We start from the raw sequence: 13,084 nt of genomic DNA on the forward strand, positions 1-13,084 counted from the left end.
TAATATGATCCGAGATCTCAAAACCGATTCGATATCGTCGATCTTGGCTCTAATGGTAGTCAGTTATGGGCCAAGCTAGGATATGATTTTGGTGAGCTTAGTTGGCATATGTGCAAATGTTTGGACAAAAGGTGGAAAAAATTACTCCAAATTTTTTGGATATTTTTTCCATTAATTCGAAATACTTATATACAAATATAAACATATACAACCTAATTTTAGAGTTAAGACAAGGTAAGTTATTTTTTATGAGTATGCATAATTTGAATGACGATTTTACCTATTTAGGATGTCTTCTATACCGGAACAATTAGTCTCACTAGGATATGATTTTGATGAGCTTAATTGACATATGTGCAAATGTTTGGACAAAAGGTGGAAAAAATTACTCCAAAATTTTTGGATATTTTTCCCATGAAATACTGATATACACATATATAACCTAATTTTAGGGTTAAGATAACGTAAGTTATTTTTTATGTGTATTCATAATTTGGATGACAGTTTCACCTATTTAGGATGTCTTCTATATCGGAACAATTAACTTCACTAGGATATGATTTTGGTGAGCTTAGTTGGCATATGTGTAAATGTTTGGACAAAAAGTGAAAAAAATTACTCCAAATTTTTTGGATATTTTTCCCATGAATTCGAAATACTGATATACAAATATACACATATATAACCTAATTTTAGGGTTAAGATAACGTAAGTTATTTTTTATATGTATTCATAATTTGGATGACAGTTTCACATATTTAGGATGTCTTCTATATCGAAACAATTAACCTCGCTAGGATATGATTTTGAAGAGCTTAGTTGGAATATGTGCAAATGTTTGGACAAAAAGAGAAAAAAATTACTCCAAAATTTTTGGATATTTTTCCCATGAATTCGAAATACTAATATACAAATATATAACCTAATTTTAGGGTTAAGATAACGTAAGTTATTTTTTATGTGTATTTATAATTTGAATGACGGTTTCACCTATTTAAGATGTATTCTATACCGGAACAATTTTCGATGTAAAATGTATTTATTGCATATCACGTGCATCTCCATCTTTTGTGGATGTTATTTCATTTTATTTTTTTTAGCTTCTAGAGAAATCAAGTATAAAATGCAAGTCTCCCTTATAGTATACGCGAAACCAAATACGGGTTATACTCGACTTGATGGTATAGAGTTTCAAAAGAGCATGTTTGTACTAAAACCAAGAAAAGAAGGTACAGTATATATATTTGCTAAGGTACATATATGGATATTGACTTCTATAATCACACAATAGATTATGTCTATTATTCGAGAGATATACGAAATTACGAAATTAGTAATTAAAAGTTAAAAGAACACAAGAGGAGCAGACAATTAAAGGCAATCTGATAAACATGAAAAGGAAGCTTCCATTGCTGCTACAGGCTGATGTGTTCATACTTGTGTTTGCTTTGATACCTGTAATCAACCAAAATTTATGAATCATAATTCGGAAAAAGAAAAACTGAAAAAAGGGTTTTCCAGAGAGATAAAAGATCCTCAAATTAAAGAATCGGGTAAATTAAAAAAAACAAGGAAATAATTGTGAGACTCATGATTTGGAATAGAAGCAATTGAACTATATGTGCCAACCAGAAAGTAGCTTTCGCCATGCTGCAGTGACTGCATCAAGAACCCAAATTCATTTATGGGAACTGGAATTCCAGAGGAATGAACTAACATTACATCATTTCCAAACACTGATTTGAAGTCTATTGGTCCCTTTGGAAGTTCAGTTGCAATCCCATTGATGAACACTGTGATGAATCCTGAAATATTAGTGCTCCCGTATCCTACCCCAAAAATAAAACAAAAATTAGAACCTCAAACATATTTATTTGGTCATATAAAATAAGAAGGATATAGTATGACTCATTTTAATATTTAAATTTTCACATTTGTAAAGCCCAGCTAGCTGATCCTATTAATGTTTCAGGAAATGCTTTGAACCTAATTATTCCTCATTAATTTTTACTGAAAAATAAAGTGCAAAAATGACATAAAAAATTAATGAAGTATATATATATAAATGGTTTCCATGGAAAGTTTCTTTTATGACCATTGACCACGCTATTAGTAATTATGAATTATAATAAGAAATAGTCTTTGATAACGTTTTCAACAATTAATAGACACAGAAAAAAAAAGATAAATATAAGATAAAATAAGTAATAATGTAACGGACATGATAATGTAAAAAGTATTATAAAATAATGTTATTCTTATGAATACGATGAACATTGTAGATTCCTTTCAACTAGTAACATGGCAAGAGAGATGCATATACAGGGAAGAAGTAACCAAATTTCCAAAAGGGGGAAAACAAACAAAGAACTTGAAAATGAGGTAAAAAAAACAACAATCTAGGGTTTGGAAATCTTTGTACACAAGTTCTGAAGAAACCCGAAAAAGAAGTGCGAGTATAAAAAGGAAGGAACAGAAACTGCAACCGGAAAGTAGCCTCATGTTTTTCCGGAAAGTACAACTTTCATGCAATTCAAACACAGAACTGTCAAATCAGGGAAAAGGTTGTCACTTTATTCTGTAGCCCACCCATAACCCAATCAGCCGAAAAATAAGAACTTTTACTCACAAAAACTCATTAAATATTCTTATAAGTAATTATCTCTTCAATTATAACTTCAATTTCACACGACTCATTTTAAGCCTCCAGGAAGGGAAAAAAAAAAAAAAAGTTAATGCCTGGAGGCAAAGTTCTCATAGTGAATTAACACCGAAGAATATACAAAAGACAAATAATTGTATGCAATTTTAATTTTTTTTTTATAAATCATATATATCTTTTTCAGAAGACAATTCTTATTGAATAAAACAATACTATTATAGATAGTAAAATTCTTCATTTTAGAATTTAATATAATTACATACTCGGAATTTGAACTCGAAACCAATTTTAATTTAAATACTTCAAGCTTTTATATATATAAAAAAAGAAGAAATTGTGAATAATAACAGCATGCAATTCAATTACCAGGCTGGTAGCTCAAATTTGGATCAAGAGGAGGGTACAAGAGTGATGAAGCAGGTGAAGTGTGGTCAATTATGTCAGGGAAAGGCATATGAGGAGAAGAAACTGAAAAGAAACCCTCGATGCCTTGTGAAGAAGAGGAACCAAGGAGATCATAAGAAGGAGAAGAACCAAACCCCAAGGTTGAACTAGCACTTTGAGTTGCAACAAGGTTGAGCTGAGTCTGAGTGTGATCATGTGGAATTGCACCACCGATCAGAGCCTGAGCCTGAGCCTGAGCCTGAGCCTGAGCATGGAGCTGAGGCTCAGGCTGAGGCTGGTCGACGACGGTGGTGACAGCAGCAGCAGCTTGCTGCATCATCTGTCGCTGGCGGCGGCGAGATCTGGAGCGGCGGTTCTGGAACCAGTAGAAGACATTGGCATCACCAACGGTGCCAAATTTCTCAAGAAGCTTTCTTATTCTGACGGTTTCGTCCTTTGGAGGGTTAACCATGCCACTGTTGAAGATGGATTCGAGGATGAGGATTTGTTCCGGTTTGGGAGTCCACCTTGACCGAACCGCTTCACTCTTCTCGGGGCCTTGCCTTGCCTCATGCTGCCCCTGATGATCTTCCATTCCAATGCACAACAACAAATAACAAAATCTTTGTTCAACCCTGAAACCTAGGTAAAATATTAATACTATTACATACATGTCTATGCACTATGCTATTTATATATATATAAATATAAGGGACACGGAATACAGTGAACTCTCTTTATGTCGTTTATTTATTTATTACAGGTATCTTTCTTACGAAAAAAATCTATCTCAAGCATCATCGCCTCACACTAAAATGCATGTCATAGACTCGTAGTTTAATGTTGATGCAATTATTTTTGTATTGTTCAACTAGCGTTTATTTGGACTGACGGTGGAATAACGTTTATTTAGACTTTGGAGACACGTTTGTAACGCAGGAAATAATGTTAAATTGGTAAAACAAAAAATAAAAAAAAAGCTATAAATAATAAGTTTTATTTAGGCACAAATTAAATATCTCGTCAAACATGCATTTAACGTAGGACTATCTTTATGCGTCATCTAATTGCATCTTCATTATTAATATGCTTATTTGTTTATATTAAAAAAAACACGTAACATGCTGATAAAGGGAATGTGTGTATGCTGGTAAAACAAATAGGTTCCTAGTTTAACCATAGGAGTTAATAATTATTAATTAATATGCAATGTGGGGTGAATATTGAGTAGCGAAATTAATTATCTCATTAGGGTTCTTAACTCTCATCCTCATAACGAACCTTAGTCTAAAGTATATGGTACATATTATTTGTTATTTAATTATGTATAAATATTATTAATTTTAAAAAATATTATTTAATTATATATAAATGTTTTTAATTTTCTTTTGTAACATATTATCAAATATTGTGTATAATTTATATTGTTAAAGACTTTTAATCACATTTTTATAGGTAATTAACATTTTTTAAATGTTATTAAAATGGTGTTTTTTTTGTAACATTTTAATGTTTTCAAATTTTTGTTAATTTTATAAAATAATAATTAATTTTAAGAGAAAATTAAAGATATTCTTAATTTAGTCATCACTAATTATATATCAAATATCAAAGTTCATTTATTTTAAGTATAATTATATGATTATATGTACTTTTTATGAATTATTCATTTACTTGATATGAGATTTTGATTTTAGAAACAATTAAAAAGAATAATATTAAAATAATAAAATGTTGCTTATCTTTTGTAACTTTTTTCAAAAAGATGTTGCAAAATAATCTATGTGACATTTTTTTTACTTGATGTGAAACTTTGATTTTAAAAATAATTAAAAAGAAAATTATTGAATTAAAGATGCTATTATATCTACAATAATATTTTTCAAAAAAATATTATAAAATATTCTATTATATAATATATGGTAATATTTTAACAAATTTAAATAAAAAAATATTACTAAAAAAATTAAAGTGTAGTAGTGACAGATCCTGTAATTATGCTCGTTTGTTGTTCTTAATATCGTTAATATCTAGGCAATGTAATTTGTAAACCTAGCTACCCGTGTCATCTTCAGATTAATATGCTGAAAATCTCAAATGCGACATCGTTTTAAAAGTTTTAAGGATATATAAAAATGAAATGAGCTAGTTTATTAATTTGAAGCAATTATAATTTCACGATGCAAAATGTATTTTCATAATAAGAAATTTCAGTGCCACATTAATTGTACACTATTATCATGACAAGTTAGCAAGATATTGTTTGATGGACTAAATGGTCTAAATCAATATCTAACCATAAAGGTCTCAAGTGTAGATACTATTTTCAGAATGCATACCAACCACAGTCATGGAACCGTTGGTTAAACCAATAACTCATTCTAGATAGTTATGGAAGAAGGAGTTATGTGGAGGAAGGTGGCCGGTGGCACTAGTCTCATCCCTCATCTACTCATTCTCATCCCTTTTAAATTTTAATTATTTTTTAATTTATATAAATTTGTTTTACTCTATCTGTTGAAAGGTTTCTCTGATCATTCTTATCAGATACATCCCAATTTTCTTCTCTTAGCTACCAATTAATCCTTTATTTCAAAAAATTTACCAAAAGAAAAGATATCTCAATGACAAAGCACATTAAAATGAAGTTATGTGCTTCCTTAATTAACTTTAAAGTATTTATTTTATTTAAGGCATTAATATTCTAAATGTCAATCGATCATATATTGTTAGTTTTTTTATATTAAAAATGCATTAATTCATGCTATTTAATTAATTATTAGGATAAAAATCTTACACTGATAATATATCAAAAATAATTTCATTATAAAGTTTGGCTAATTAATGTTCATTTGTAATAATTTAATTACACAAGAATATATGCCATGTTAAGTTTGTATTAATCTAATTAAAAAGGTAGTTTTTTAAATTTTGAATTAGTATAAAAATTCACGCTCTTATTATTTTTGTTAATTTTGTGCTCCAACGCTAGTCATCCTAAAATTTTATTTTCCAATTTCTAACAGATAATAAGGATATTCTCACACACTGTTTGAGATGATGATGCAATAATTAAGGCCAGCCACGTCAGTGGTGTTTTTAGAGCTCTATTATTTTCGCTTTCAACAGTTCACTTCTCATTATCGGGAAATCGTCCTCCAATATATTTTTATTATAGTACCCTTTAATTTAGGTCATAAATATAAACGATAGTTTTTCAAATGGTAACATATAATTCAACAAAATCCGCATTCAAAGCGAAATTCCGTAACATAATTAAGGGGTCGTTTATTTTGGAATATTTTCCTCTATTCTTGGCGATATGAGAAGCACGATGTTGTTATTGTCACGTTTATTAGAAGGTCTACAATAATATTTTTCAGTATTTTTTATTTATAGGAAAGTAATATTCTTATGAATGAGAGATTTTATTTTCATAGTGAATGATGGATAAGTGATTTTTCCAAGAAAATATTAGACGTTATTTAAAACTGTGTTACTTTTGTTTTTATTTAAATTATTTTATATTTTGAATTCCTAGAAATATTAAAATGAACCAAACATCTTTTCTTATATTTCTCGAAATAACATTCTAGATTATACTATTGTGAGATTCTAAAAACTCACGGAAAAACGAAAAAAATAAAACTTCACTAACAAAACACTCCTTATCTTTTTTCAAGTTTTTAAGGGAGACTTTGGATACTCGGAGCTCGAAACTCACTTTCTCCTCTATCTTTTCTTCCACCTTAGAGCAACCCAAAGTTCTTCTGCTTCTTCTTCTTCATTTAGTGACCAAAGGTGTGTCTTAGATTAGGTTTTGAGGTGTGTTGAGTCTTTTCCAAATTCTTAATTAATGGTTGAGTAAGGTAGAAGATTGAGGGTTACAATCCTTAACCAAGTACCTGGAAAGGTTGTATAGTTCCTTGAGGATAATTAATGAGTGAATTTCATATGTAACTTGGTAATGTATACCTTGTGGTAAACCTATACTCAGTTGTACTACTTCTGATTGTAGAACTGGACTTTCTTAGTGTAAGTGATAGGACTTGAGAAACTAAAGGATGGATTTGTATCCCATTTTGCTATGATCGAGTCGGTGCTTTAGGCGTAAAAATGATTGGGTTGGTTCGATAGGGTGAAAATCACTTAGACTACTCATATTATTAAGAAATCTCCGTAGGTGCATGCATGACGACTTGATTGATGTGTTTGCATACAATTTATGTTAAGGTGTGTTCATATGCATCTTGATATCTTTTGGGGCATGATTGGGTGAGGTACATGCTTGCTTTGGATGTGATTAACATTCATGTATGATATCTTGTGTGTTGTTGCATATTATAGACTTGTTTTTTATATGTACATATTTTTGAACTCTAGCTTACCCTTTCTGTTTCCATGGTGATTTGAATTGCAATGATCATACATTATATGGGAGCAGATCAAGGCTAGGCTCGAGGAGCTGATGCAAGCAGGTGTTGTGACCTTTTGATGACGGTACTACTAATGTGTTTTGTATAGATAGATGTGCTTGATTAGTATTAGAACATAAGATTATTTTGGAATGACTGTATACTTATATATATATATATATATATATATATATATATATCCTTTTTATATTAGTTTGACTATTTTATTTATATACTCATGTTATATATATGTATGGTATATTTCTTCCATTAATCCTGTACATTCTATAACTTAGTTTCAGTTGCTAGTAATAGTGATTCCACACAGTCTGACGACTATGGTGGATCGTTATAATTCTTAGGAATATGACTTCAAAAATACAATATCATTATGCGAAAGTAAACATCCCTTAAGACAGTCTTGATAACTCAAGTCATATAGAGTTGTCAAAGTGTAACTTGGCTCGGCTTGACCCACCATGGATTGGGTAATAGGCGAGTCAATCCAACCTGACTTACCTTTATGTGAGTTTAAAAAAAATCAATCCAGCCTAGCCTACCATGAATTGATGGGTTAAACGGATTGACTCACTTAAATTAAAAAAAAAAATATAAAAATATTTTTTTTGAACTTTATAAAAAATACAAATTATAATCTTATATTTTAGAATTACAAATATATTAATAAATGGGACAAATAAAATGTAAAAAAAATACATCATCCACAATAATGAACTTAATCAACTTATAAAATTAAAGTTGCTATATAAAATATTGATAAACAATATCAAATTGACACTAATTATCATAATTCATAACTTGTATATACAGAATTTAATCAATGACATAAATGTATGATCACATAAATTAACATTTGGAACTCTAAAAAATAAAATAAAAAATATACTAAGTGTAATAACCTGACTAACCACGGATTAGTTCATAATAAGTTAGATTATAAATGAGTCAGAGTCAAATATTTCTTATAACTGAAACATGACTTAACCTGACTCAAATATGTGATAAACCGGATTAGCTTACGAGTTTTGACTAACACTGAAATTATAGGCTCATTGTTTTTCAAAGGTCGAAAGTTATTTCCTTTAAAAATTTTATTAATTTAAATTTAATTGGTGACATTTTAAAAGAACTGACTGCCAACAGCTTAAGTTAATATTAATGAAAATTTAAAGAATAATTTAATTTAATTAATCAAACCATGACAACCAATTGATACATATGAAATATATGTTGAAGAATAAAAATAATAATAATTATTTATCTTAATTTATTAAAATAGATTTTCTGTTTTTTACTTTTAAGCAATTAAATATATGTATTTTTTTTAATTTATCAATATGATCACTTAAGGACACACGTTAATAATATCCTATATATTTTTGTTACATATAGTTGTTCATAAACTACAAAACTCTTGATAACTCTAACTAATGTTACATCTAATTATGAGAAATATTACTGCATTGCATAAAAAAATTACGTTAAAAATAATTCCTCAATTTATATATGGAAAAAAATCATAAAAGTAAAAGGATTTTTTTGACATTTGAAAATACCTTGTAAATTTAACATACTTTATATTAAGGTTGGGTTGATGCACTCAAAATTTTAAATCCCAAAGAATATTATTTGAAGATTCTTTTAATTTTGGAATATTATAAGACAAATTTATATATAGAAAAAGTATATCATCAAAAGCATGTGTTATAGATAAATAAAAATAATTAATAGTTATGCTTGAAACTTAATTATAGATATTTTTTTTATAAGATTATTATTATTATTATTTTATTTTATATAATTATAAATATCATTATCAATTATTTTCATTATTATCATCGTTGTTACTATCGTTACTATCGACAATAATAATGATGACAACAATAAAACAGTGCAAGTGTAACAACAACAATAATAGTGTTAATAATATTGACATTAATGATGATACGTGATTATAATAATAATAGTGATGATAATAATTATAATGAAGTATAATAATGACGTTGATAATTGTAAAAAGAATATTAATAATAATTTTATAAAAATATTTATAATTAAATTTTAATCTAGGGTGGTGACGATGGTTTCTAAGTGATAATGTTATTCATAATCGTGAAAGGGATAATGTGAAGTTCTCCTAATATATAATTTTTTTTATAATTATCTGTCAATTTGAATTAATGAAAAAAATATTAAATATCTTTCAAATTTTTTAAATATTTGTAGATTTGATCTATATATTAAAACTTTTTTAACTTATGAATTAGATTGTTAAAACTTAATGTAAAATATGAGTTATCTAGTAAAATAAGTCTACTAAAATTTATTTTTAAAGTAAATAGATATATATCTTTATATCTTAATTTATGTATATATATATATATATAAAATATGATCGCACTAAAATTAAATCAAGCATGCTATTTCAGTTCTTACTAATTGACCGATCTTAATAGTTCATCTCCTATATTTAAAAACAAGTTTTTTTTTTTAACAAGGCATTCACGTTATTGAATCATGAATATCCTTTATGTGGGCTACGTGAATTGTTAATTGGAAAATAAAAAGTCCTTCTATACAGAGTGCCTGTTTTTCAGGAACACTATAATTAAGGGAAGCTCAGGGCCAAGATAAAAAAGTGCATTTGACCATGTAACTCATATTCTGACCATATAACGTGCATGTATTCTTGCTAGTTGTTCATCGAGGTATACTTACCGTGTGTGCAACTATGGATCCAAGAAACATACATTTTCTGACCATTTGCTCCTATTCTGACCATGTTTGATTCACCCAAATAATATAAGCACTTGCATTGTTATCTGCCACATGCATGCCCCCACTATAAATTATATTTACTGATCTCATTCATGGTCGTGTTTGGTGGGTGGAAACATTAGTAAGGTAAAATAATGTAATGGTCAAAATTAATGGTAAAAGAATTATAAACTCGCATATCAATGACCTTGTCCTTTGAACGTGTGATCAGGTAAGCAGGAATTCAATTGATGGTATGCTTGTATGAACTAAAAGAGATCAATCTCTAAAAAAAAATTGGTAAATAAAAAAATTTTTTATTAACTTTCAGTTAGGGAATACTCACTCTAGATCTATATAAGTAAAAAATTAAAAAGGAAAAACTAAATTCATACATATTAACAAAGGTAGTTAAATGTATATATTATAGGCAGTGATTTTATTTATTATGTTAGAGATATTTTTGCGTTAAAAACATTAAATAGAGTGGCCTAAGTTGAATTTTTTTGAGTCCAAAAATTTTAATTTTAATTTTTTTGTTTATATAGAGGTAAAAAGAGAGTACATAGGTTTATAAAAAGATACACGTGGATCAACATTATTACTTACTAGTATTAAGTTAAAACCATGATTATGTTACTATGTGATAGAACTATATAGTGACCAAGGCAAGTGGACTCCTTTTATATTTGAAAAACAACTTATTAGAAATGTTTGAATTTTTTATTTTTATTTTTATTTTTATATTTTATCCTTCCTAATTTTATATATTTAAACTCACGCTTAATTTTTTACTCATTACAAATAAGTATAAAATTTTTTAAAATTTTACCATTCTTAATTTTATATAGTTGAATTTGCTATATATTTAATATTCTGACTCATGGTGTGAACCCGTCACTCACTACAAAAGAAAAAATGTTTAACTAAAAATTATTTATATTTATATTATATATAATATATATTAGTATTATGTTAAAAAGTGTAGTTAGATATAAATTGTAATGACACATAATATATATTGTTGAGTCTCATTTAAAATCAATATTAAAATTATATATAATTATATATAATAAATTTATAATTATATATATTATATATATAATAACAATTTTTACATTTTACAATATGTAACATTTCTTTATAATAATCGAAGAGTTATAACTACATAAAATATGTGGAGAAAATTTTTTATGATCCATAATTGTTTGGACGTACTCGAGTACGATTAGTAACCTTTTAAAGGAATAAATGAGCATAAAAAGAGGTGCGAAAGGAAATTAAAGATGGTAGCTAGGGTTTTGGCAAATGAATTAAGGAAGTGCATGTGCATGGAAAGGTGGGTCGCAGTAAAGGATGAAGGAAAAAAAAATGGTTATAAAGGCAATAAAAAAGGGGGAACAATCCAAAGAAAGGGTAGGTCGTGCAATAATTAATTTATTAGCGGTGACGCTAAGCAAACACAGGTTACAGTGGGAGTGCCTCTGAGCTTGCCCTTTCTCTGCAAACTTTTTATAGTAAACGAAAGGAGGGTAAGGCCTCTCTGAGGTTGCCTTAAACTCAAACACGTTGCTGCCACCTCTTCCTCTAGTACTTGTCCCTGCATTCTGCGCTCTAGCATTTTCTTCATCGTGTTCTGTGAATGTGAACCCAACAGCATTTCCATTCCATAGTGTAGTGAAACTTCATTTGATCTTACAAAATTAATTCGTAAGGTTATGATTGTTTCTCACTTACATATATCTTGTTGATCTTATTTTTAGTTGATGTAAAATTTTTAATACACATTCTTCACGTTGAGGACTAGACAATTCGAATATGAAGTTTGTCTCGACATTTGTGGGTGATCCGATAACAATTTGATAATGGGTGTCCTAATAAATCCAAAGTATTGTGTGTGTCCTAATAAATCCAAAGTCCAATTCAATTTTATAAAATTGAATTGTAAGATGAGGATTGCTCATCACTCTTAATCCAATCATATACACTTTGTTGGACATTTGATAGGTTCTGATACTATTTTATAAAGAAAATGGATTAAGAGTCTAACTCGATCTTATAAAATCAATTTATAAAGTAAAAATTACTTCATACTTATATATACTTTGTTGGCCTTATTTCTAGTCAATGTGGGATCTTTAACACTTCTCACCATACTGTGTACTTATATAAGGCATCACCACAACTCAAATTTGTAAAGTGTTAGTAGTAATATATTTTTATTAATTTTTTTTACCATGTAATTAAGGAAAAGTACTTATCGACTTACCAATCTTCATCGAGAAATCTAAGTGATTACCTTTAACGGGATATTTCCTTCCAACTACATTTTTTTTATCAACAAGACCCGAATGAGACAACCTTCCTTAAAATGATCAATTATAATTAATTCTACTTAAATAAACAACTTTTTGGTATATGATAAAAAATACTAGTGTAAAAAGAATTTTTTATGATAGAAATTTTATATCAAACGTAATCTACATGACATAGAAAGTGATATAGTGACAAAATTATAAATATGAACAAACTTTTTTATGTGGAGTGTTTTTTCACTTCATAGAAAGTTTTTTCTATGTCAAATGTTATTACACTCATAAAAGAATGTATTGTGAAGGATAGTTAACTTTGACCTTTCTATAACATGTATATTGACATTTGACATAGATAGAACTTTTTGTGATAGAAGAAATAACATCCGACATAAGATGTATTATAAGGTTTTAAATTGAAAACGTAGTTTGCGTCCAAGATTTTTATTTCTAGTTTTGTCTCTTTTTATTTGTTGTCATCATTTTAGTACTCATTTAAGGATTTATTTTTTTTGCTTTTCTTTTTTATTGTC

General features: G+C 28.1%; 1 protein-coding gene across 1 annotated transcript; it reads right to left on the reverse strand.

Annotated features, from left to right (window-relative positions):
• Positions 1 to 1,191: 1,191 nt before the first annotated feature.
• On the reverse strand, positions 1,192 to 3,957 carry LOC109803072 (WUSCHEL-related homeobox 11). The gene is made up of 3 exons (XM_020364537.3): positions 3,029 to 3,957; positions 1,630 to 1,829; positions 1,192 to 1,455 (listed from the first exon to the last, which is right to left on the reverse strand). The coding sequence occupies exons 1-3, from the start codon at positions 3,717 to 3,719 to the stop codon at positions 1,432 to 1,434; spliced, it is 915 nt and encodes a 304-aa protein (XP_020220126.2). The 5' UTR covers positions 3,720 to 3,957; the 3' UTR covers positions 1,192 to 1,431.
• Positions 3,958 to 13,084: the final 9,127 nt, after the last annotated feature.

Source organism: Cajanus cajan, chromosome 4, assembly GCF_000230855.2.
Source record: "Cajanus cajan strain Asha chromosome 4, NIPB_CcT2T_4, whole genome shotgun sequence".
Lineage (NCBI taxonomy): Eukaryota > Viridiplantae > Streptophyta > Magnoliopsida > Fabales > Fabaceae > Cajanus > Cajanus cajan.

Bases quoted from the DNA above. Each gene is read 5' to 3' on its own strand.
- LOC109803072 (XM_020364537.3), bottom strand. From the start codon at position 3,719: ATGTATGTAATAGTATTAATATTTTACCTAGGTTTCAGGGTTGAACAA. The intron at 1,830-3,028 runs GTAATTGAATTG...TTTTTGGGGTAG, and splicing joins AAATTTGAGCTACCAGCCTG to GATACGGGAGCACTAATATT. The intron at 1,456-1,629 runs GTTGGCACATAT...GGTTGATTACAG, and splicing joins ATGGCGAAAGCTACTTTCTG to GTATCAAAGCAAACACAAGT.